This window comes from Heptranchias perlo, chromosome 11 (assembly GCF_035084215.1).
Source record: "Heptranchias perlo isolate sHepPer1 chromosome 11, sHepPer1.hap1, whole genome shotgun sequence".
NCBI lineage: Eukaryota > Metazoa > Chordata > Chondrichthyes > Hexanchiformes > Hexanchidae > Heptranchias > Heptranchias perlo.
The window spans coordinates 60380859-60407112 of NC_090335.1; the positions used below are offsets into that span (position 1 = coordinate 60380859).

General features: G+C 43.0%; 2 protein-coding genes across 10 annotated transcripts in view; one reads left to right on the plus strand and one right to left on the minus strand.

The window, feature by feature from the left end:
* Nucleotides 1–2361: 2361 nt before the first annotated feature.
* On the minus strand, nucleotides 2362–16096 carry n6amt1 (N-6 adenine-specific DNA methyltransferase 1). Of its 7 annotated transcripts, none has more exons than XM_067993162.1 (7): nucleotides 16074–16096; nucleotides 13775–13906; nucleotides 7871–7957; nucleotides 7352–7442; nucleotides 5953–6036; nucleotides 4792–4933; nucleotides 2362–3162 (listed from the first exon to the last, which is right to left on the minus strand). In XM_067993162.1, exons 1-7 carry the CDS (start codon nucleotides 16079–16081, stop codon nucleotides 3056–3058), a joined length of 651 nt encoding a protein of 216 aa, XP_067849263.1. In that variant the 5' UTR covers nucleotides 16082–16096; the 3' UTR covers nucleotides 2362–3055. The 7 variants fall into 7 exon arrangements, with proteins under 7 accessions (XP_067849263.1, XP_067849267.1, XP_067849266.1 ...); XM_067993166.1 differs by lacking the exon at nucleotides 16074–16096 and adding an exon at nucleotides 15959–16037; XM_067993165.1 differs by lacking the exon at nucleotides 16074–16096 and adding an exon at nucleotides 15921–15962.
* Nucleotides 16097–16328: 232 nt separating this feature from the next.
* The window catches only part of urb1 (URB1 ribosome biogenesis homolog), a 95935-nt gene continuing 86009 nt past the window's right edge, over nucleotides 16329–26254 (plus strand). The window contains exons 1-5 of one of the 3 annotated variants that reach the window (XM_067993171.1): nucleotides 16329–16415; nucleotides 17690–17836; nucleotides 21306–21445; nucleotides 22620–22771; nucleotides 25411–25543. In XM_067993171.1, the coding sequence (XP_067849272.1) occupies nucleotides 17704–17836; nucleotides 21306–21445; nucleotides 22620–22771; nucleotides 25411–25543 (558 nt within the window). In that variant the 5' untranslated portion in view covers nucleotides 16329–16415; nucleotides 17690–17703. Of the gene's footprint in view, nucleotides 16416–17562; nucleotides 17837–21305; nucleotides 21446–22619; nucleotides 22772–25410; nucleotides 25544–26254 lie in introns of those variants that run through there. The other 2 variants (XM_067993172.1, XM_067993170.1) reach the window with 2 other exon arrangements.

A 26254-nucleotide genomic window follows, 5' to 3' on the forward strand; every position in this document is an offset into this window, starting at 1 on the left:
GTGTTTTCTCTCCCTCCTTTTTTAAATAGTAGGGTTACATTTGCCACCCTCAAATCTGTAAGAACTGTTCGAGTCGATAGAATTTTGGAATATGATCACCAATGCATCCACTATTTCCAGGGCCACTTCCTTTAGTACTCTGGGATGTAGATTATCAGGCCCTGGGGATTTGTCAGCCTTTAGCCCTATTAATTTCCCTAGCACTAATATTTTTTTTTACTAATACTGGTTTCCTTCAGTTCCTCCCTCTTACTAGACCCTTGGTTCCCTAACTTTTCTGGCAGGTTATGTGTGTTCTCCTTTGTGAAGACAGAACCAAAGTATATGTTTAATTGTTCTGCCATTTCTTTGTTCCCCATTATAATTTCCCCCATTTCTGACTGTAAGGGACCTACATTTGTCTTCACTAATCTTTTTCTCTTGACATATTTAAAGAAGCTTTTACAGTCAGTTTTTATGTTCCCTGCTAGTTTACTCTCATACTCTATTTTCCCCCTCTTAATCTATCTCTTTGTTCTCCTTTGCTGAATTCTGAACTGCTCCCAATCCTCAGGCTTGCCGCTTTTTCTGGCAATTTTATATGTCTCCTCTTTGGATCTAATAATATCCCTAATTTCTTTTGTAAGCCACGGTTGAGCCACCTTTCCTGTTTTATTTTTGCGCCAGACAGGAATGAATAATTGTCGTAATTCCTGCACACCTAGCACAAAGGAAGATGGTAGTGGTTGTTGGAGGCCAATCATCTCAGCCCCAGGGCATTGCTGCAGGAGTTCCTCAGGGCAGTGTCCTAGGCCCAACCATCTTCAGCTGCTTCATCAATGACCTCCCCTCCATCATAAGGTCAGAAATGGGGATGTTCGCTGATGACTGCACAGTGTTCAGTTCCATTCGCAACCCCTCAGATAATGAAGCAGTCCGAGCCCGCATGCAGCAAGACCTGGACAACATCCAGGCTTGGGTTCATGAGTGGCAAGTAACATTCGCGCCAGACAAGTGCCAGGCAATGACCATCTCCAACAAGAGAGAGTCTAACCACCTCCCCTTGACATTCAACGGCATTACCATCACCGAATCCCCCACCATCAACATCCTGGGGGTCACCATTGACCAGAAACTGAACTGGACCAGCCATATAAATACTGTGGCTACGAGAGCAGGTCAGAGGCTGGGTATTCTGCGGCGAGTGACTCACCTCCTGACTCCCCAAAGCCTTTCCACCATCTACAAGGCACAAGTCAGGAGTGTGATGGAATACTCTCCACTTGCCTGGATGAGTGCAGCTCCAACAACACTCAAGAAGCTCGACACCATCCAAGATAAAGCAGCCCGCTTGATTGGCACCCCATCCACCACCCTAAACATTCACTCCCTTCACCACCGGCGCACTGTGGCTGCAGTGTGCACCATCCACAGGATGCACTGCAGCAACTCGCCAAGGCTTCTTCGACAGCACCTCCCAAACCCGCGACCTCTACCACCTAGAAGGACGAGCAGCAGGCGCATGGGAATAACACAACCTGCACGTTCCCCTCCAAGTCACACACCATCCCGACTTGGAAATATATCGCCGTTCCTTCATTGTCGCTGGGTCAAAATCCTGGAACTCCCTTCCTAACAGCACTGTGGGAGAACCGTCACCACACAGACTGCAGCGGTTCAAGAAGGCGGCTCACCACCACCTTCTCGAGGGCAATTAGGGATGGGCAATAAAATGCTGGCCTCGCCAGCAACGCCCACATCCCGTGAACGAATAAAAAAAAAAAAAACACGTTCTTTAAATATTAGCCATTGCCTATCCACCATCATCCCTTTTAATCAAGTTCTCCAATCTATCATAGCCAACTTGCACCTCATACTTTTGTAATTTCCTTTATTTAGATTCAGGACCCTAGTTTCAGATTCAACTACTTCACTCTCCATCTTAATGGGGAATTCTATCATGTTATGGTCGCTCTTCCCTAAGGGACCCCGCACAACAAGATTGTTAATTAATCACAAAAGCCAGTCTAGGATCGACAGTTCTCTAGTTGGTTCCTCAACATATTGGTCTAGAAAACAATCACATACACACTCCAGGAATTCCTCCCCCACAGTATTATTCCGAATTTGATTAAAGTCACCCATGATTACAGTTGTACCCTTCTTGGATGCGTCTCTAATTTCCTGTTTAATGCCTTCCCCAACATCTTCATTACTGTTTGGGGGCCTATAGACAACCCCCACCAACGTTTTCTGCCCCTTGGTGTTTCTTAATTCCATCCATACAGATTCCACATCGTGATTTTCCAAGTCAATGATGTGTTTTCACTTTTGAACATTTTACATTCATTATATTGAATTATAAACTTATTCAATTCCATACCTTTTTCCTATGTTCTCCTTTAATCATATTGCATTAGAAATGTGCAGAAAGTCATTTTTACAGATAGCATGTGAGGCAAGCCATCTTTTGTAGGATTATGTATATGTGTTGCATTATGGATACAGAGATATGTTGGGCCTGTGTTTATGCAACAGATCTTCCCAAGTATTCTGTCAAACATCACAATATGCCCTGGCAATGCAAAGTGGTAATAAAAATACCTGGCTCCAAGCTTCATTGTGTATCTTGATTGCTGATTTTTTTTTCTTTCCTTCATTGTCACTGTTCTCAATAGGAACATGGAATGGCATCCTGTAGTAAAGATGAACCCGGCTAGTTTGAAAGTCATTGCGTATACTTTCAGTTGTTTTGGCTTAAGCAGATTCGTACAATATACATGACTCCTCAACTTTCAAGACCTGTGCTTAGAAATTCATTTGTTACAAGTCCCCTGTACAGTGGCTTCCAGTATTCAATGAACCATCTCCCCAGTTTTCCACAGAACATTCTGACCTTCTGCAGTACTCCAAGTCGACTGCACCAATCAGAAACTGGCACACTCAAAACTCCCTGGGCAGTTATAAAGCAGTAGGTAGAAGTGTAGTACAGGCAAAAAACTGCATTTCTCTCCTGTCCATGATTGCGTTTTTTTGAGGATGTCAATAAACTAGGAGAACAGCTGGAACCCAACAATCAAGCTTTCCAAAATTTCAGCACTGAAAGGCATTCTCTCCCAGCTTGCCTCGAAATAAGCACAGTCCCTTTCAAATTACAGCTCTTCAGTGACTGTATTATCTCCTCTGTAAAAGAACACAAACATACTAGCAGCAGTATTTTTGGTATAGAGGGAAGCATTTCTGCTGCGTCAATGAATAATGAAAGACATTGCATTAGAAAGTGAGCAACATTTAGAGAAAGGCGTTGTTAGAAGATTTCTGATTTGCCATTAAGAAATATAGACACAGAATTTCCATTAGAAATTCTATTCTTTGATTATTTCCATCACTTGGATTGTTAATTCTTCCGCAGTTAGAAGTAAACCTTTCTATAGCATCACTGTGATTGGAGAGAGATTACCTCAGCATTTTTCCCAAACGCAAATTAATTCCAATAAAAAGGACTGAAGCTGAAACTAGAGTCACACCATCAGTACTCCTTTTAAGCATCAAATATTTGTATTCCTGATGGCTCAGCTAATTAAAGCAGTAACTGAACCACAGATCAATAAAGCCCCAGGTTTGAATCCTACTTTGTGATGAGTTAACTTATCTCAGCCAAAGTAGAGACAGGACATTGGGCTTGGATTTCCCTCTCATTGGTGCATTCGCAGTAAAGCAAGAATACCACCCATCATTATCAAATGTTATTCTAGCCAATACAGAAATTGGATAGAGATAGGGCAGGCTGGATTTGAGATTTGATTCTATACCCATATAGATTCAATTTAAAAAAGTAAAAATAAATTTCAGGACAAATGTTGATTTATTAAATTTATATATATTTACAGGAAAAAGCAGAGCTCAGGTCATACAATATTGCAGCATGATGACAGCATGGAATTATGAAATACTGATTTGCACCCCCCCCCCCACAAACACACCCCAGAAGAAGAATTGTGAGGCTACTAATGCGTATCTCCTGACTGCTAACTCTATTAGCTTAAGCAGAAATCAGAGTAGTCAACTCACCTGCCCTCTCAGCAACAGGAGATGCATGACCAAACCCGAATAGATTCTCAAACACTACATATAAACTTCTTTAGAATCCTGTAATTTGTCTCTATTTCTATTGATTATATGAATATTTGTTTCATAGGGGTCTTTACGATACCTTCTGCACAACTGGCTTGAAGGAGCTATTGGACCCGACGACGGAAAGCTAAACCCACACATAGCTACTTTAGCATAACTGCCCAAGCTTGCTGAGTCAATGATAACGTCTCAACTGATTTAGCTCCCGCTATCTGCAACTCCTCTCAAAACTCCCTGTTGTGGTTATCAGTATTCACTATTATAAACACAAGCAAACAAAAAACACACCACAAACCACAATAAACAACTATTCTTTTCGCCCCCTCTTTAGCCCCTCCCCTTGTGATATACATCATTTTCTGCTTGAGCCGACAGGCAGATTCTTCATCTGATTACTCATACCTTGATGAGAATGATCAAGAGTGAAATGCCTTCTAGATTTTTCTCCACTAACTACCGCCCCCCCCAAACAACCTATGGCATTTACTCTTCATCTGCTGCTTGACATTTAAAATGGCTGTTCAAGAATAAAGAAAATAGCAGCATATATTCTGTTGAAGGGATAGAAAAGGAGACTGACAATCACAGATCCAAGAGATTTAACATGTAGAGAACCTTTCCTCATTTTTGCTTTCAACAAGTTCTTACCATCATTAGTATGAAATCACATCCTCTCACCTGGGTCATTTTCCTGAATTGTAACCAGATAAAACAATCCCTGAATGGACAGAAGGGCTGAGACATGAGGAAACAATCTATCCATGACCTCGCGACCTCTTTCTCCACCAGCCCAAGATGCTTCTATGCCATGACTACCTACCTGGGAAAAAAAGATAATTTGCAACTACACCAGTACTTACTGTAGATATATATTTACAGTACTTTTTATATTCTTCAAAATGATTGACATACAACACATGTAACGTTGACATTTCTTGTTCCAATTTTTAAGGCATTTTTATTTCTCTTGATCTTGCACCACAACTCGATTCCTCAATTAAATTAAATCTAGTCAAATCTGTTCTCAATATTAAGTGTTGCTGGTCTATTTTCCAAGACCAATTGGGTGCCGCCTTCTTGTAGGCTTAGCCCAACAAGTACTCAGTAAATATGGTAAAAACGTCAGAGAGAAAATGTAATAGAGGGCCAAAGACACTTTCTTTCCCTTCTCCAAACTACCTGAAACATGTCAACTATACAAACATCAATGCTGGGTAGTGGACGCAGGAAATTTTCAATGGCTTTGTTGCCTTCAGACCGGCATCCAAAAGGAAATGCGTACTACAAAAGCATTCAAGCTAGATAGAGAACCAAGTACATCCTGATCTTTTAAAACCACCAAACTTACATAGTGGATCTCAAAGACTTTTTTGATAATGGCCTCAACGGAGAGAAATTCATCTCAGGTTAGTGCAGATATTCTCAACTCTACTTTTACAGTGCTTATAGGAGTATAATTGAAGAAGGGGAGTTCTTTCTCGTGGCCTCCTGTGAGTAACATTCCCTAATGTCGTTGTTGCATCAAGACCAAGAAGGTACTATTTGCAATAATGGCAGCTAGACAGAGGCTGACACAATGCCCAAGTGGATCTTTTATCAGCCAGGAGACCCAACATGATTTAATTTGCATTACCACAACTGAGAGCAATTCTTCTTGGGTTAGGACTTGTATTTGAATATTTCTGGGAGCTGACTACTTCAGATCTTTTGAGCAGCTTACCACATTTATAGAACCCAAAAATCAGTACAGCCTAGACGATGGAGCAATGTTGCACAAATAAGTCAAACTACATTTAGAAAGTTAGGTTGTTAAACTATCATTCACAAACATATACTCACTTCTTCTGAGGGAGTCACAACATAAGGTGGGTTAAATATTAACACATCAACTTGATTTTGTAGTCGTGGCAATAATCCTGTGACCTGTTTACAAGAAGAAGAAAAATTAAAAGCAATTCAGTTAATTTTTAAAAAAAAGTTAGTACAGGAACGAACCATGAGGTTAACTTATCAAGTTAACTTTTCAGTTTGTTACTTATTTTGACAGTTAGACTCATTGGCCTGAGCTTTCCATCCTGTCTTATCTGGGATGCATCTCTGGAGGGGTGGAACTTTCATTCGACCCAGAGATGCTCCCTGGCCCCAACTCTAATTCTGGCCCCACGGTCATTTACATGTGGGAGATGGGCTCCCCAGCCTCATGCCAATCTAGGGAAGCATCAGAGAGCTGCCACAGCAGCAACAGGAGAAGGTGGCTAGTGAGCGTGTCGAAAGCAAGGCCACGCTGAGCATGCTTGCACGGGCCACTCTTCAGGTTTTACCCTGGGGCCCCCCTCCACCAACTTGAACACTGGACGCCATGGCCTAACAGGAGGCCCCTGTATTCAGTGTTCAAAAAGTGCAAATGGTGGGAAACATGGCAAATTCTAAATTCTTTACTATGTGATCTCCTCCCCCCACCCCAACATATGGGTGAACACCATTTCCCCCAACGAGACTGGCCACCAGAAACTGACAGGAATGCAGTGGTAATAGTGTGGTGGTTGTTGGGTTAGGGCGGGGTTGGGTTTGAAGAGAGAGGTGGAAAGCTTAGGCCATTACCTCTATGAGATGCCTGTCTCTTTAGATCATGTACTATTCAAGAAAGTAGGCAGGTGATCTATCTTTTCTCTAACGTGGACAGGTGTACTCTGGCCTATACTCGAGTATAATTCTCCCTCACATTTGCAAGAAAGCATTTGGCCTCTCCTCCGTGCCACCCTCTGCAACAGTATGGCCAAGGTTAGGATGTTAATAGGTTAAAAAAAAATGTAGACATGAACTAGCACTTTACCACTTTGTGGTGTGACACCAATGGACTGCACCACACTTGAAATTAACATTTCATGGCTATAATTTGCAAAGAAAGTTGTAGGTGAATTAATTATTGCTAATGTTAATTAAATAATGCAGCAAGAGAGTAGGTAAAGATAGAGAGAAAAAAATAAAGCCTTCTATTCATATCGCACTTTATCATTTCCCTCATATATCTCAACATTCAGTGAATTACTTTTAGAGTGCAGTGACTGCTATGTAGGCAAATGCATCAGCCTTGTTGCCAATGTTGTTTCCATGCGACAGGGTTAATGACAGAAGTAAATTGTGTTACAAACAGCATGCAACAGACAAAGAGCACTGAGCAGTCACTGAATTACAATACTTAAGAATATTTTGCAGCTATCTGGAACTCATGACTTACCAGGTCAGTAATGACTGGCTGAATGTTCACTCCATTACACCTTGCACTTTCCACTGAGCAAGCAGCAGCCAAAGGGTTAATGTCTGTACAGCTATAAATTTAAAAAGTTTAAAAAGAGACATTAGGGTTCAAATCTCACCCTTTTTTAATCCACTTGTCAGCAAATGTCTCAGTGGCTAAAACTTTGAATAGCAACTGTTTATCTCTTTACAGATTTTAATTGAGATTGTGATCAGCTGTTAAGCAGGATACCAAAGTCAATGCTAACATTGCTCTATAATCAGTCACTAGAAGTAGCTAACATGCTCTCTTCGTGGAAGGGCACACTTCCTGTTTGTCTTTTCTACACCCCAACTGCCCATCCAACACTCACCTACACGACATCCTCTCCATAATCATCAATCCACCATACGGAAATTCATGTACTTCTGAGCTAATTTTAATTGTAGCCCAGATATTAATTTGACATTCACGCATTTATCACTCCAGACCAAATAATCCGTCAGATCAGCTACTTACAGATAAAATGAGGTAGGCCCAACAATTGAAGCCAGGAATACAGAGACAACACCAGATCCTGCTCCAACCTCAAGGCAGATCCTGGGACTGAAAAAATAAAATTATTTTTCATTCTTCCATAGAAAGTAGGTGCTATTTACACTAAATATATGGCACAGCTTGTTCACTGAATTAATTATTCAATTCTATATATCTATCTACATACAAGAAATATTTAAACTGGTTTGTAAATATATTTCTATTCCTGAAAATATGGAACCTGATATCTATCAAAATTACATATCAGTGTAATCTAATTGTCACAGAATCCTTGAGACATCAAAACTTTTCAGTTATGATTTGATTGGTCATAACATTACTCATGGACAAAAAAAAGATTGTACATCTCTCTTCCTTGATGTTGTTTAGGCCTCAGACAAGAGCAATGGTTGCTTGGGTGAGGAACCTGGCTGCCACTACATATCGAAGCTTACTCTGGGAAAAGTCAACATCTTCAGGAGAGAATGAGAAAAAACTAAGGGTAAAGAGACAACAGCTGTTCTGTGATCAGCACACAGAAATTGTCTCAGTACGGGAATTGTTTTTGCTTCACAACTACAGCCAAGTTGCTTCCACTGTCTGTTCACCTGCATTTGATACTGTGTCAGTAAAATAACATTAAAAACATCTTCTAAGATAGCTAGTTACAGTAATTATTTTCCCTCTTATTGGATTGAGGCTGGTAGTGGAAGATTTGACACTAAGCCCAGGAATGGGAAACCTGGTGGTGGGGATAGGTGCCAAGAAAGCAGAGCGGAGCATCCAGGCAGGCCACAGGACCAGTCCCCAAATGCTCAGTCCAGATCACATAGCAACATGACAGCCCGCATGCATGAAATGTCGTATCTGACTGCTTCCAAACAATGTGATCAATATATGGACCAATTATAAGTGAGAGTAGCAGTCACGTTATCCATAAAGACCAATCAGATGGTTGGAAATAAATGGATAGACGAACAAAAGACTCAAGTTTTAAATTAATACATAGATCTATTCAGATGAACATTTATTGCTTTATGTTCTAATACCTAATATGTATGTTCGTGAATGGCAGCATAGTGGTTATATTACTGGACTAGTAATCCAGAGGCCTGGACTAATAATCTGGAGTCATGAGTTCAAATCCCGCCACGGCAGCTGGGGAATTTAAATTCAATTAAGTAAATAAAAATCTGGAATTAAAAAAACTATTATCAGTAACGGTGACCGTGAAACTACCGGATTGTCGTAAAAACCCATCCGGTTCACTAATTCCCTTTGGGGAGGGAAACCTGCCGTCCTTACCCGTCTGGCCTATGTGTGACTCCAGACCCACAGCAATGTGGTTGATTCTCAATCGCCCTCTGAAATGGCCTAGCAAGCCACTCAGTTGTACAGTCTCGCTAGAAAAAGTAATCAGAATAAAACCGGACAGACCACCCGACATTGGACCATTAGACACCGGACATGACAAAGGCAAACCAAGCCCAGTCCACCCTGCAAGGTCCTCCTCACTAACATTTGGGGACTTGGGCCAAAATTGGGAGAGCTGTCCCACGGACTAGTCAAGCAACAGCCTGACATAGCCATGCTCTCAGAATCATACCTTTCAGTCAACGTTCCAGACTCTTCCATCACCATCCCTGGGTATGTCCTGTCCCACCGGGAGGACAGACTGACCAGAGTTGGCAGTACAGTGATATACAGTCAGGAGTCCTCAACATTGACTCTGGACCCCATGAAATCTCATGGCATCAGGTCAAACATGGGCAAGGAAATCTCCTGCTGATTACCACCTACCGCCCTCCCTCAGCTGATGAATCGGTCCTCCTCCATGTTGAACACCACTTGGAGGAAACACTGAGGGTAGCAAGGGCACAGAATGTACTCTGGGTGGGGGACATCAATGTCCATCACCAAGAGTGGCTCGGTAGCATCATTACTGACCTAGCTGGCCGAGTCCTGAACGACATAGCTGCCAGACTGGGCCTGCGGCAGGTGGTAAATGAACCAACACGAGAGAAAAACCTATTTGACCTCGTCCTCACCAATCCACCTGCCGCAGATGCATCTGTCCATGACAGCATTGGTAGGAGTGACCACCGCACAGTCCTCGTGGAGACGAAGTCCCGTCTTTGTATGAGGACTCCATCCAACATGTTGTGTGGCACTATCACCATGCAAAATGGGATAGATTCAGAACAGATCTAGAAGCTCAAAACTGGGCATCCATGAAGCGCTGTGGGCCATCAGCAACAGCAGAATTGTATTCCAGCACAATCTGTAACCTCATGGCCCGGCATATTCCTCACTCTACCATTACCAACAAGCCATGGGATCAACCCTGGTTCAATGAGGAGTGTAGAAGAGCATGCCAGGAGCAGCACCAGGTGTACCTAAAAATGAGGTGCCAACCTGGTGTAGCTACAATCAGGACTACATGCATGCTAAACAGCAGAAGCAACATGCTATAGACAGAGCTAAGCGATTCAACAACCAACGGATCAGATCAAAGCTCTGCAGTCCTGCCACATCCAGTCGTGAACAGTAGTGGACAGTTAAACAACTAACGGGAGGAGGAAGCTCTGTAAACATCTCCATCCTCAATGATGGCAGAGTCCAGCACAAGAGTGCAAAAGACAAGGCTGAAGCGTTTGCAACCATCTTCAGCCAGAAGTGCCGAGTGGATGATCCATCTCAGCCTCCTCCAGTTAGCCCCACCATCACAGAAGCCAGTCTTCAGCCAATTCGATTCACTCCCCGTGATATCAAGAAACGGCTGAGTGCACTGGATACAGCAAAGGCTATGGGCCCCGACAACAACGCGGCTGTAGTGCTGAAGACTTGTGCTCCAGAACTAGCCGCGCCTCTAGCCAAACTGTTCCAGTACAGCTACAACACTGGCATCTACCCGACAATGTGGAAAATTGCCCAGGTATGTCCTGTCCACAAAAAGCAGGACAAATCCAATCCGGCCAATTACTGCCCCATCAGTCTACTCTCAATCATCAGCAAAGTGATGGAAGGTGTCGTTGACAGTGCTATCAAGCGGCACTTACTCACCAATATCCTGCTCACCGATGCTCAGTTTGGGTTCCGCCAGGACCACTCTCCAGACCTCATTACAGCCTTGGTCCAAACATGGACAATAGAGCTGAATTTCAGAGGTGAGGTGAGAGCGACTGCCCTTGACATCATGGCAGCATTTGATAGAGTGTGGCATCAAGGAGCCCTAGTAAAACTGAAGTCAATGGGAATCAGGGGGAAAACTCTCCAGTGGCTGGAGTCATACCTAGCACAAAGGAAGATGGTAGTAGTTGTTGGAGGCCAATCATCTCAGCCCCAGGACATAGCTGCAGGAGTCCCTCAGGGCAGTGTCCTAGGCCCAACCATCTTCAGCTGCTTCATCAATGACCTTCCCTCCATCATAAGGTCAGAAATGGGCACGTTCGCTGATGATTGCACAATGTTCAGTTCCATTCACAATTCCTTAGATAATGAAGCAGTCCGTGCCGCATGCAGCAAGACCTGGACAATATCCAGGCTTGGGCTGATAAGTGGCAAGTAACATTCGCGCCAGACAAGTGCCAGGCAATGACCATCTCCAACAAGACAGAGAGTCTAACCACCTCCCCTTAACGTTCAACGGTATTACCATCGCCGAATCCCCCACCATCAACATCCTGGGGATCACCATTGATCAGAAACTTAACTGGACCAGCCACATAAATACTGTGGCTACAAGAGTAGGTCAGAGGCTGGGTATTCTGCAGCGAGTGACTCACAACCTGACTCCCTAAAGCCTTTCCACCATCTACAAGGCACGAGTCAGGAGTGTGATGGAATACTCTCCATTTGCCTGGATGAGTGCAGCTCCAACAACACTCAAGAAGCTCAACACCATCCAGCACAAAGCAGCCGGCTTGTTTGGCACCCCATCCACCACCTTAAACATTCACTCCCTTCACGACCGGCACTGTGGCTGCAGTGTGTACCATCCACAGGATGCACTGCAGCAACTCGCCAAGGCTTCTTCGACAACACCTCCCAAACCCGCAACCTCTACCACCTAGAAGGACAAGAGCAGCAGGCACATGGGAACACCACCTGCACGTTCCCCTCCAAGTCACACACCATCCCGACTTGGAAATATATCGCCGTTCCTTCATCGTCGCTGGGTCAAAATCCTGGAACTCTCTTCCTAACAGAGCTGTGGGAGAACCTTCACCACACGGACTGCATTGGTTCAAGAAGGCGGCTCACCACCACCTTCTCAAGGGCAATTAGGGATGGGCAATAAATGCTGGCCTCGCCAGTGACACCCACATCCCATGAGCGAATAAAAAAAAACTCCCCTCTCCGCACCAGTTAAAACTTTGTTGCCTTAAAGGGGCACATCTCCAGCTTATCAGAATAATACATTATGCATTACATAGTATAATGCTCCCCCTTTCCGCTTAAGCAAAACCTTCCCATCAGGCTACCCAGTCCCAGTCCCACTCCCCCTCCCCCTCCCCCTCGCCCTCGCCTAGGCCTAAACCAGAGTCTCTCTCTAGTTTTTCCTCCCATCTCCTCTCCAATCTCATGTTGTCCATGAAACCCACCTCCTACTCCCTTGACCCCATTCCCACAAAACTTCTCTTCCTGCCTCACGCTAGCTGACATTATAAATGGTTCCCTCTCCTCAGGTACTGTCCACCTTCCTTTCAAAACCCCGTCCTCAAAAAACCCATCCTCAACCCCTATGTCCCTGTCAACTTCCACCCCATCTCCAATCTCCCTTTCCTCTCCAAAGTCTTTGAACGTCGTTAGCTCCCAAATCTATGCCCATCTTTCCCGTAACTCCTAATCAGATTTCCTCCCCTGCCATAGCATCAAAACAGCCCCAATTGAAGTTTCAAATGACATTCTCTGTGACTCTGACTGGTGCACTCTGTGCCTCTCTGTAGTCTTTGACATAGTTAACTCCACCATCCTTCAACACCTCTCCTCTGTTGTCCACTCTTACCAACCAATCGTAACTAGAGCATCTCTAGCAATGGCTTTGCGTCTCACCCCCACACCGTTGCCTCCCAAGTTCTCAAAGTGTCTATCCTTAGCCCCCACCTCCCCCTCATCTACATGCTGCTCCTTGGCAACATCATCCACAGACATCGGACCAGCTTTTCACATGTATGCTGACGGCACGCAGCTCTACCTCTCCACCAACTGTCTCAATCCCTCACTGCCTCTGCATTGTCAGACTGCTCGTCCAACATCCAGTCTTAGATGAAACACAATTTCCTCCAGCTAAACATTGGGAAGACCGAATCCATGGTCTTCAGCCCCTGTCCCCTGGTCACCAATTCCATCCCCCTCCCCAGTCACTGTCTCAGATTAAATCAGATTGTTTGCAACCTCTGTATCCTATTCAGCCCTGAGCTGAGTTTCCGACCCCGTCTCCTTTCCATCACAAAGACAACCAACTTTCACCTCTAACATTGCCTACCTCCGCCCCAAATTAGCCTATCTGCTGCTGAAACCTCACGTTAGTCACTTTCAGATGAGCTTTCCAATTCTCTCCTAGCCAGCCGCTCACTCTCCACCCTCAGCTCATCTAAAAACTATGCTGCCTGTATCCTATCCCACACCAAGTCCCACTCACTCACCACCACTGTCCTCACTGACCTACATTGGCTCCCAGTCTCCAAACTCCTTAAATTTAAAATTCTAAGCCTTGTGTTTAAATGCCTTCCACTGGCAACCGCATCTTCATCCCCATAGGCCCCACACTCTGGAATTCCCTCATATAAAAAGACAACACAGAACACTATACTCATAAATTAGACAGAAAACATTATGTATTTATGTATCTCATGTTTTGTTATCTTTCAGCTGATGACATACCAGAGTTGTTTTATTTCTTTCACATCGTTTTCTAAGGCATCCATTAATAGGAAGGTGTCCTCTGCTGGATCATACACATCAGCGTATTCTCCATGGCCAACATGGGAACTGTAAGGTGTTGAAAACATCCTCCTATTTAAAAAAAAAATAGAACAAATTACTCTCTTCAGCATTCATACTTTGTGGATGACACAAGTGGTGGCATTTATTTACCACCATGTAACACCAGATTAGCATCTACATTGTCAAGCATAACAGTGGAGACAGAACACAATGGGCCGGATTTTGCTGTGAGCAGCGTACTTGCACTTGGCCATAGACTGAGCTTTTGCACAGCAAGTTGCAGTAAATTAGAAATCTAAAAAGCACGGCTCTCTCTACAGGGCATCTGGGACCTGTGTGAACAGGGCAAGCAGCTGTATAGCTCCTTAACCAATCAGATTGAAGTATCATTAATAACAGTGCAGTCAGAACCAGGAAGTGTAAGTTAGAATAGTGAATTCAATGACAAATCAGGTACAGAAAACAAAATAAAGAGAGTTTAAGAAAGATTGAATTCAGAGACAGAGATAAAAGAGACAGAAAAGTAAAAAAAATGTTTTACTTTTATACTAATGTATTAATGTATTAATTTACACCATTAAATGGGTACTTAGACTTGAAATGACAACTTATTTTGGCAAAATTAGTTCATATCTATGAGGTAAGTACAGGAACTTCACCCCGTTTAATACATTTGAATGGGGAGCCAGCAGGCAAGATGCCATTTTCGGGCAGCTTTTGGAGGAGCATCCCATCTGGTACAGCAGCTTCTAGATTTCCGCGTTTAACCGCGCACGTGCGGTCGCCGGAAGTTGCTGTCCGATTTGCACGTGAACGCTGTTAGCCTCACCGTTATTTTTACAGCGAACTCCGGCCCAATATATATTAATCACCTCACACATACGTGGACAACAAGCAACACTCACTAAGTAATGTATTTAATGCACATTTTTTTTTAAATGGTATGCTCACTACTGGAAAAGGAGACAAAGCATCAAGGTCCCATATTTCAATGTAAAGTGCACTGGAACGTACTGATAGAGCAAAAGCATATTAGGAAATCAAATTTTTGTCACACATTAATATCTTAAACAATTGGGGCATTAATGTTATTTGATCTATTTAATTGTAAACAATTTTACAACACCAAGTTATAGTCCAGCAATTTTATTTTAAATTCACAAGCTTTCGGAGGCTTCCTCCTTCGTCAGGTGAACGATGTATTTAATAACACAGGGAATCCAAAAGGCATTGAGCAGATCCAGTTGGGTTTTTCTAATCACTGAGTCCTGGTTCAAGTGCACCACCCCAGACTTCTCCAGTTTCTCCACTGAAGTACCTCATCCCTAATATTTTGCAATGTTGTTGATTAGACCATAGGTTTTCAATTTAGGATCCACCAGGGATGGGGGGAATGATTCAATTTCTGTCCATCTGCACTCACACTAATCAAAAGCGTTTTCTGCAATGATTGCAGTTTTTCTTTGGGAAGCCCACTCTGTTGTTTGGCGGTAAGAAGAGTTCTCCCGGGCTAGGTCACTATTTGGAGGAGATGGCCTCATAGAAAACTAGGAAACCAACTAGGAAACGGCGGGGCTTTGTTGAGGTTACACTGTATGCAATCGAATAGGAGTGAGCGCCGCGTCCACTGCACGGGTGGGACCTACTGACGGGGCTCTGGCACAACACAGGAAACAGCGATCGTCACCGGAGGTTCCCACCGCTTTCATATCACCTCTCCCGCCCGGAACAGCTGGTCAGACACAGACTACCACTCACAATGAGAGGATAAAACACCAGCACCTTCCGATCCTAACGCAGATCTCTTAACGTCACTTGCGGGCTCCGCCCTAATACCGCAGGCTCCGAATTACGCATTAACGCCCACGAGGCGCCCAGTCACGCGTTACCCCAGGTAAACGGCCACGAGACGCCCAGTCACGCGTTACCCCAGGTAAACGGCCACGAGGCGCCCAGTCACGCGTTACCCCAGGTAAACGGCCACGAGACGCCCAGTCACGCGTTACCCCAGGTAACGGCCACGAGACGCCCAGTCACGCGTTACCCCAGGTAAACGGCCACGAGGCGCCCAGTCACGCGTTACCCCAGTTTACGGCCACGAGACGCCCAGTCACGCGTTACCCCAGTTTACGGCCACGAGACGCCCAGTCACGCGTTACCCCAGGTAACCGTTTCAAATTTCTTGAACCGCTGAGGAAATTACAAAAATAAACTGCGCATGCGTTTTGTCGCATACCTGCACATGCGCTCCCACCTAAAGTATGTTTGCGCATGCGTGATACGTTCCTTCTAGTTGGAGTGACGCGGCTGTGTGTCCTTGATATCTCGCAGCTTTTTTTTTGTCTTCCAGGAACTTGTTTCTTTTGTAACACGAGCACCTCTCTCTCTCTCTCTATCCATTTATCTTGTTTATGTTTCAGCGTGTGGCATTTAACTTTATTTATTTTGTTGGTGTGAGTAAATGCCTCGGATATGCTGCTACCTGGCAACCGAACATTTCACACCTGTGATTTGCCCATTGGGGCCAACTCTGAAAAGATGGATCCCTGAATTAGGTTTCGAAAACGGAGCTGTCAACGTAAGGAGGGTCCCAGTAGTTAAAATGGGATAGAGTTATGATGACAAAACGCGAGATCATTTAAAACATTGAATTGAGATCGAGTTACGTCGAGTCTACGGCGCAGAAATAAGCCATTCGACCCAACTGGTCTACGCTGCTGTTTATGCTCCACGCGTGTCTCCTTCATCTAATCCTATCAGCGTACCGTTTTATTCCTTTCTCACTCGTGCTCATCTAGCGTCCCCTTAAATGCATCTATGCTATTCACCTCAATTACTCCTTGTGGTGCTGAGTTCCACATTTTAACCACTCTCTGGGTAAAGAAATTTCTTCTAGATTCCCTATTGGATTTATTGGTCAAATGTAAGGAATCTTACAACACCAGGTTATAGTCCAACAGTTTTATTTGAAAATCACAAGCTTTCGGAGCTTTCCTCCTTCGTCACACCAGGTGAAGGAGGAAAGCTCCGAAAGCTTGTGATTTTCAAATAAAACTGTTGGACTATAACCTGGTGTTGTAAGATTCCTTACATTTGTCCACCCCAGTCCACCACCGGCATCTCCACATCTTGGATTTATTGGTGACTGTCTGTCTTATGTTGATGACCTCTAGTTTTGGATTTCCCCACAAGTGGAAACATTTCCTCTACCTCTACCTTCTCAATACAAAGACTGGTGTTTATAGCCCCCCCCCCACCCCGGACCATTTTTAATCATTGTTTTTATTTTGCTAGCAGTGACCTTTTGAATCAGTTGTTCAGGCCATTTCTCCCGACCCCTTCCCCCCTCCAGATGCAACGACCGAGGGTAATTGGATGGTGGGGAGCAGCGATATTACAAGTGCCCACCTCAAACAACTACCTTTAAGTATTCATTTGGATACATAATTCATACCAAGCAGCTTGCAGGACCTTCAAACTATTAACTCCCTTGATATGTTTGGAGTAACTTGTTTCTCCTCCTTGCCTTTTTTTAACATACAATGTAAAGCACAGGAATAGGCCATTTGCTTATTATTCAGTGGGTGAGGTGACGTGAATTATATTTTTAAAACGGGAATCGGTGATACTGGTAAATTGAACGAAATATGCATCAGAAGAGCTTATTCCAACGATCATAAGCGCGCTCAGTCTGTTTCTCTGCGTTCAGCATTGAGGGGAACGACACAGACGACATCTGTTCCTCATCCGGAATATAAACGGCGACGGACACTTCCGGCTATGGAGCGGCCATGTGGTTATATTTAAATGTCAGATGAGATTCTAGTAACGCGGCTTTTATTTTCATCGCAGATTATTAGACAAACATGGCGAAAAAACGGAAGCGGAGTGATTCTGACACTGATGCGGCTGAGAGTAAAAAAAACAAGACAGCGGAAGTGGAGTTCACAGGGACTCAGTTTAAAAGCATGTTAAAAACTCCTGAGAGAGTGGAGAAAGGTGAGAAGAGCAGCAACAAGCTCTAGTTTTGGGCAGTGTTGAAGAATCAAATCTTGTGTCACTAAATTCTTTATGGTTAATGCTTTTTAGCATCGTTTCATCATCAATGAAAGACGGTTGTTAAAAAGTGTGATGTCTGGATAGGTTCTTTTGTATTTTAAATAGTTTATCCTACCTCACAGCTGCTTGGTTCAGCCGTGGCTCGGTGGTAACACTCTCGCCTCTGAGTCAGAAGGTTGTGGGTTCAAAATCCAGGTGGACACAAAAGACCTCATGGCACTATTTCAAAGATGAGCAGGGGAGTTCTCCCCTGTGCCCTGGCCAATATTTATCCCTCAACCAACATCACTGAAAGCAAGCTATCTGGTCATTATCACATTGCTGTTTGTGGGACCTTGCGATGCACAAGCTGGCTTCCACATTTCCTACGTTACACCAGTGACTATATTTCAAAAGTACAACATTGGCTTTGGGATGTCCTGAGATTGTGAAAGGTGCTCCATATATGCAAATCTTTCTTTTGGTGCTTTATTTTATCTCCCCTCCTCTCCTGGAGCCACTGACTCATGCTGGAGTGCACAGGTTCCCTCAGCCCTTAGTACTCCTCCGAACTGATCAATTTTCATTTGTGAGCTCTGATGATGAGGTCACAGGATCCTGCTTCTGTGCTTGGAAAATCACAGGTTTGTGACGTAAAAAGGACAGATGAGAGCACTTTCCAAATGGGTGAAAAGCTTGAAACAGTGGAGGCCCAATGAGACTCGGGGTCCACGTACATAGATCATTAAAATGTCACGGATAGAGGACTAGAATACAAGGGGGTAGAAGTTATGCTACCGCTATAAAAAGCCCTGGTTGGACCACACCTGGAATAATGTGTTCAGTTTTGGGCATTGCACCTTAGGAAGGATATGTTTGTCTTTGAGGGAGTGCAGCGTAGATTTACTCGAATGATACCTGGACTCCAAGGGTTAAATTACGAGGAGAGATTACACAAAATAGGGTTGTATTCCCTAGAATTTAGAAGATTAGGGGGTGATTTGATCAAAGTTTTCACAATATTAAGGGGAACTGATTGGGTGGGTAGATAGAGAGAAACTATTTCTGCTGGTTGGGAGTCTAGGACTAGGGGACATAGCCTAAAAATTAAAGCCAGGACTTTCAGGAGTGAAGTTAGGAAACATTTCTACACATAAAGGGTGGTAGAAGTTTGGAAAACTCTTCCACAAATGGCAGTTGATGCTAGCTCAATTGTTAATTTTAAATTTGAGATTGATAGATTTTTGTTAACCAAAGGTATCAAGGGATATGGGGCTAAGGCAGGTATATGGAGTTAGGTCACAGATCAGCCATGATCTCATTGAATGGCGGAACAGGCTCGAGGGGCTAAATGGCCTACTCCTGTTCATATGACTGGCAAGTGCAGAAGTGCCAAAAGCCGGTCAGAGTGTCAGTTATTCAGTCATGCCGATAGGGATTTTCCCCCACCCCCAGTCCACAGTCATTAAGGCCTATTGTAGTACTTCCCCACCCACTCTTTCCCTGGCTGAGATTAGGTAATGCAGTGCACAGTCGGGGTCAAGATGGAGCTATTCTGATCTATACAGCTCAATATCACAGTGTGGTGAATTGCGTGGTCAGCAGAGTCACCATTTTTTTAGCTGGTTGAACGTTAATGACTTTTGCAGAACTAAAAATTGAAGCATTATCTAGAACAATAAAATGTTTCCTAATTTTCTGTTTTGGTGTTGTCATTCTCAGTTAAGCTGCACATAAAAATCCTATCGAGTTACACACCATCATGACCTGCACATATACTGTCATTCCTTCATCATTGCTGGTTTAAAATCCTAGACTCTTGCACCTAACACCTTCAGCACAAGGACTGCAGCAGTTCAAGGAAAAGGCCTATCACCACCTTCTCGGGGCAGCTAAGATGGACAATAAATGTGGCTTCACTAACAACGCCCACATCCTCGGAGGACAATTTTTTTAAAAACGGCTGCTCAATCATACCTATGGATGGTGCAGTATTCTGATAGGGTGAAAACTGTACGTGCTGTCACATGATCACCTCACAAAACATTACAAAAATGGGACACAGTTAACTTACTATTTGGGGTACTGGTAACTTCTAAAAATGTTTCATTCTTTTACTGAGACCTTCACTTGTGCGAGACACAGATGAGGCAAAAACCTTGACATTGCTTTGGTGTCCCCTCATTTCAAGGGGAAAAAACAACCATCTGATTGTCAACAATAATGGTGCCAAGCCACAGGAGGGTCAAATTATTGCTTAAGGAGATCATGGATCAAATCAGAAGTCCCGAAATTGAAAAGTATCTGCAACCACCTTCAGAAAAGTTACTTAAAAATGGGGAAAGCACTTGAAAGAAATCATAGACACAATCATATGATAATTGATGTCTAGCGTTGGTGTATAATGGAATTGAGAAGAGTAGACTAAATGACTCAATCCGTTATCTTGTCTTTCAGTCCACCTGGCCAACTTTGTTTCGGTGCAGTACAGACTATTGTCCAGTATTCCTTCGGGAAGGTTCATGGGTAAGGCTGCCTAATGGCCTTATCCTTGAGCTTTCATCCAAAAGGCACACCCCTTATCGGGCCTGCAATATTTGCGTTATTCTTGGGGTCAAGCACATAAACATGATACTTCGGTGCTGAGTCTCAGCTCCCATAACTCCACTCCATTGAAGTCGATGCAAGAGGTGGTGGGAGTTGAGATTAAACTAGCCTTGGAAATGTTGCAAAGTTGGCTACTACCATTGGTGACATTTTTTAAATTATGATGTGGAGATGCCGGTGATGGACTGGGGTGGACAAATGTAAGGAGTCTTACAACACCAGGTTATAGTCCAACAGCTTTATTTGAAATCACAAGCTTTCGGAGCTTACCTCCTTCGTCAGGTGAAGTGTGACTTCACCTGACGAAGGAGGAAGCCTCCGAAAGCTTGTGATTTCAAATAAAGCTGTTGGACTATAACCTGGTGTTGTAAGACTCCTTACATTTTTTAAATTAAATTAGGAGGGAGGAAATGCTCAGTGAGTCCTTATCTGAAATTGCTTCTTCTATTTTCTAAGGACTGTATAATATGGTTGGGATTAAAATGGTTATTGGGACTGTTGTAGACTATTCTCCAGTTGACAGGAATCTGCTGTTAATTTGATTGATGTACCAACCAGAATTAGATTATTATTGTATGAAATTAAAAACAAAGCAGTATAAATACACAACTGGACTGTCAACATCTGAATGAGAAAATAAAGGGTCCCTACCTGAAACTTTAACCTTTGAACTCATTAAGGACGTGTCAACCCCCAAAAGACCTGTATTTTTCCACAATTTTCTATTTTTATTTCAGATTTCTGATGTTTGTAATTTTTGCTTTTTATGTGAACACTGTGTAATACACTTGTAACATTAAAACTCCATTTATGTTCTTTGCAGGTTTAGCAACCTTTATTTCCATAGCCAAGAAATTGCCTTGCTCTGGATTGTATGATGTTGTGGATGGATACATAAAGATTTCAGCTGAATGTACAGAAATTTTTAAGCTTCTTGATGGAGACAGACGATCAGAAAATGAGGTGAATACAGTTATGAAATATATTGTTTCAATTGCAATACACTAGCTGCAGATATTTCATACTTTTCCATTTTGTCGCTAGCATTTCAGCAAAGAGTTGTGAGTGTCTGTAATGTTCATGTTATATACACTTGAAGTATGAAAAACACACAGCAGTTCAATTATAGATTTAGTCTGTCCAAATTTCAGTTGTGTCTGGACAAAGCATTTCATGTTGTATACAAGGGTGAAATACTGGTGGTTACAGGATTGTTGGGGGCAGTTTGAGTTGATGAATTAAGATTATCACACAAGAAGCATTTCACACATTAAAACTTAATTAGGATTTTTCTATGATGTGTTGGCACTAATATGCTAAATAAATTTTGTATCAACACGGTTTTTTAATTTCAGTTCTTTGCATACAGTGAAATCTCACACTCTCGTTTAACAAAGCTACTGCTAGAACAAATGCTATTTTGATAAATCCAATGAGCCAGGAGGGAGCTCATTTACTGGTCTCTTGTGTTTCACCAGAAGTTTTCACAGTAGTACACATACTGGTAGAAATCTTGGTATCTGTGATGGAACTGTATTGTAACAATAGATACTTACATGGGCTTCCCAGAACAGGAGAAAGTGGGAATGTTTTATCTAGTTCCAGGTTGGATGAAGTTTTCATGCATCATAAGCCACTCCTGGATGAAGATTTATATGTACTGTGAGCTTTCCCCCCCTCATGAAATAATTTTTAAAAATGCCCCCCCCCCCCCAAAAAAAATGCAAATAAATGTTAAATTGCAAAGGTACTTAATTTGCTTAGCATGCATCCGCCATACTTCAGACGTCACACTTCAAGATGTCAAAAGTATAAAAAAGTGATCATTTTATGCTGATTTCATCTGCCAATTAGCACACTTCCTTCACTATAGCAATTAGACTTTGTGGCTGTAAAGGGCAAGCTAGCTTAAACACAGCTGCACCGTAGCAACGGGATAATACTTTGGATGTCACATGATCTTGTGCTCATTATAAAACATTAATTCACCCAATTTAGCATGAGCGGTGCCAGGGGAGATCCACTAGTCTAGCAATTAAGATGGCATTACCGTAATATCTCTACTTGTTGCCATTGAGGTGCATTTTGATTGAGAAATAATCACGGCAAATTGTTTCACTTTTACATTGTCCTTCAGATGGTTCTGATTTTTCAAGCCTTGGAGACCATTTTGCTGAGGACTGCCAGTGATCTTACCCATTTTAGTGCAGTGGGGATGAACATAGTGAAGAAGTTGCTGCATGCTTACATGAAGTTAATATATACAGCACTCTACTCAGCAAGTCACAGGTCAGTATTGCAATGTAAGCGGATAAGTATTAATCAGGGAGATAGTATGGCAGCCAAAGTAAAATACATTTATAGTCCTTTGCTGTAGATAGTCCCAAAATTCAGTCACATTATGTAGAGCATCATGTATGTTCAGCTTTTCTGTGTGTTTCTCTCTTCTGATCTAGTACATTTATCTATGGTACAAACTGAAAAAAGAACTGGCATTTATATAGTCCTTTTTAAGGTTCTCAAATTCCTAAAGTGCTTCACAGCCAATGGATTATTTTTAAGAGTAATCATTGTTGTTTTGTAGTCAGTGTGGCAGCTAATTTGCACACTGCAAAGTCCCACAAACAGCAAATAGATGTAGGATTAATCTGGCGGTGCCCAGGATACCATGAGAACTTCCTGCTCACTTTTGAAAAAATGTCATGGGATCTTTTACACTCCCTGCCCCCTAAACAGTTGGATGGGGCCTCGGTTTAACATCTGATCTGAAGAACAGCACCTGCAACAATACAGCACTCCCTCGGTACTGCACTGAATTGTTAACCTAAATTATATGCTCAAATCCAGGAGTGGGGTTTGACCCCATAACCTTTTGACTTTGAGGTAAAAGTGCTACCACTGAGCTAAGATGATACTTCTAAACAAAACCCATAGAGAAATAGATGTATTCTATATTTGAATTAACAGATATCTGACCTTCCCTCCATCATAAGGTCAGAAATGGGGATTTTCGCTGATGATTGCACAGTGTTCAGTTCCATTCGCAACCCATCAAATAATGAAGCAGTCAGAGCCCACATGCAGCAAGACCTGGACAACATCCAGGCTTGGGCTCATAAGTGGCAAGTAACATTCGTGCCAGATAAGTGCCAGGCAATGACCATCTCCAACAAGAGAGAATCTAACCACCTCCCCTTGACATTCAACGGCATTACCATCGCCAAATTCCCCACCATCAACATCCTGGGGGTCACCATTGACCAGAAACTTAACTGGACCAACCATATAAATACTGTGGCTACGAGAGCAGGTCAGAGGCTGGGTATTCTGCGGCGAGTGACTCACTTCCTGACTCCCCAAAGCCTTTCCACCATCTACAAGGCACAAGTCAGGAGTGTGATGGAATACTCTCCACTTGCTTGGATGAGTGCAGCTCCAACAACACTCCAAAAGCTCAACACTATCTAGGACAAAGCAGCCCGCTTGATTGGCACCCCATCCACCACCCTGAACATTCACTCCCTTCACCAGCGGCGCACAGTGGCTGCAGTGTGTACCATCCACAGGATGCACTGCAGCAACTCGCCAAGGCTTCTTCGACAGCACCTCCCAAACCCGCGACCTCTACCACTTAGAAGGACAAGAGCAGCAGGCACATGGGAACAACACCACCTGAACGTTCCCCTCCAAGTCACACACCATCCCGACTTGGAAATATATCGCCGTTCCTTCATCGTCACTGGGTCAAAATCCTGGAACTCCCTCCCTAACAGCACTGTGGGAGAACCGTCACCACACGGACTGCAGCGGTTCAAGAAGGCGGCTCACCACCACCTTCTCAAGGGCAATTACGGATGGGCAATAAATACCGGCCTCGCCAGCGACGCCCACATCCCATGAACGAGTAAAAAAAAATAGACATAAAAAGTAAAGGATGCAAATGGTGGCAATCTTAATTAAAATCAGAAAATGCTAGAAAGTACATAGTAGAGGAGAGATGAGGAATTTTTTTTTACATAGTGTTGTTGTGATCTGCAATGCACTACCTAATTGGACTGCTTCAAAGAGCGCAGGCCCGATGGGCTGAATGACCTCCATCTGTGCTGTAAGATTCAGTGCTACACCAGCATCTGAAAAGAGAGGACAGATTAACATTTCAGGTACAGACATTTTATCAAAACTGGGAAGGGAAGGTAGGTAAGCCCCTTTTTAGGACTGACCAGACCTCAAACATTTTACTATTTATTGGTGAATTACAGCAGCAGATTCATTATATTTTCTGTGATGACCATTGAAAATGCACATTATTTGGAAATATTTTTATGCCTGGAAGTAGTATTTTGTATTTAAATGATTCTTAGACTAAGAATTCTAATCAATTGGAATGAATAGGCATACTGGATTCAAAACCTGGATTTGGAGCTGGAATAACACAATTACACAATTTGGAGGTTAATCTGTGCATGTCACTCCAATGTTGTCACTGGGATCTCAGTAAAGTCATAACACTGACATTTTTGCATTGCTGGTGTTTTTTCACTCATTCAGTAAAGGATAACGGTGTGTGTGAAACTTTGTTTGCTTTAACTTTAAACTGACAAACTCTGCGGTACATTTTTTCATTCTAAACTTAGTTTGTGTCTGGAGAGAGCATTTTGAGCTGTGTAACACAATGTATGATGGTTACAGGTCTGTTATTGACGATGGTAATGTTGACAGCAATTTAATTTGATGAATTAAGAATATTAACACAAGAAGCATATTGGCACAACATTAAATTGCATAAGCCTAGTTGTAGTATGTAGTAAAGCATATTGATAGCAATATATTACTATGCATAATAAACCTAGTGACAACAGTGGACTTTTCATAAAACAAGTATCTTGAGTTGCATTACTAGATTTAATTTGATTACTTTTTCATTATAGGTATATCCGAGTGTGCTTAGGCTTAATGTCCGCAATGGTGAGCCAAGGTCCAGATGCTGCCCGGGATTTCTTCAGCCATTTTGATTTCAACAACAAAATGCTGTCAGGCTTATTGAAAAAGAGAGATAAAACGGTAAGTGCTTTAATCTGTAAGCGTTAAATTTGTACTTATGCCTGCAGTTAGATTTTTGTAACGATGATTCCGTGTAACCATTGGGAGGAATACTACCCCATTTGTTACAGATGTTAGGCAGATTATGCAAAGTCGTGCCTAGGAACAATTTTACATCAAAATTAGGTATTTTTTAGTATATGGTGTGTTATCTGGTGACATGCAATTTATGGACTTGGTGTGTGGCTTTGTGTGGATTTCGTTATTGTGTCACTATTGTAATGGGCTATTCTCGTTGTGCAGGTACACCAATACCAAGCAATGAAGTAGTTCTGATATGTGGTAAATGAAATAGCATTCACACTCTTAGAATTAAAATACCTTTTTGGGCTTTCCCAATCCTTCAATGGATGAACGGTGTAGTACTGGATGGTATGGACCATCGGGGTTCCAAGTTCAATCATTGGTCTGCACTGTCAGCTAGAAGAGTGGTGGGGTGCTACAGTTGGCCTCAATGTCTCTAGGCATGGGATGGGATAGTGCAATCAGGCAAGGCTTCCGATCCTGGATGTCCAGTGGCACTACTGGAAAGTGTGTTTATGTGGAAATAGAGTGAGGACAGAATTGGGCTCAGACCTGATGCTCTGCTATGATTGACTAGCCTGCTGACATTCTGTATATACTTACACATGAAGAATGGTCAGTGGATAAAGCACCAGGGGGCTTATGGAA

What these genes read in the sequence shown, in the direction of transcription:
- n6amt1 (XM_067993162.1), bottom strand. An exon ending in AAAGAAATAAAACAACTCTG is followed by an intron (nt 7,958 to 13,774) that starts GTATGTCATCAG and finishes TTATTTTTTCAG; the next exon opens with TCCCAGGATCTGCCTTGAGG. An exon ending in TTGTGACTCCCTCAGAAGAA is followed by an intron (nt 4,934 to 5,952) that starts GTGAGTATATGT and finishes TTTTTTTCCCAG; the next exon opens with GTAGGTAGTCATGGCATAGA.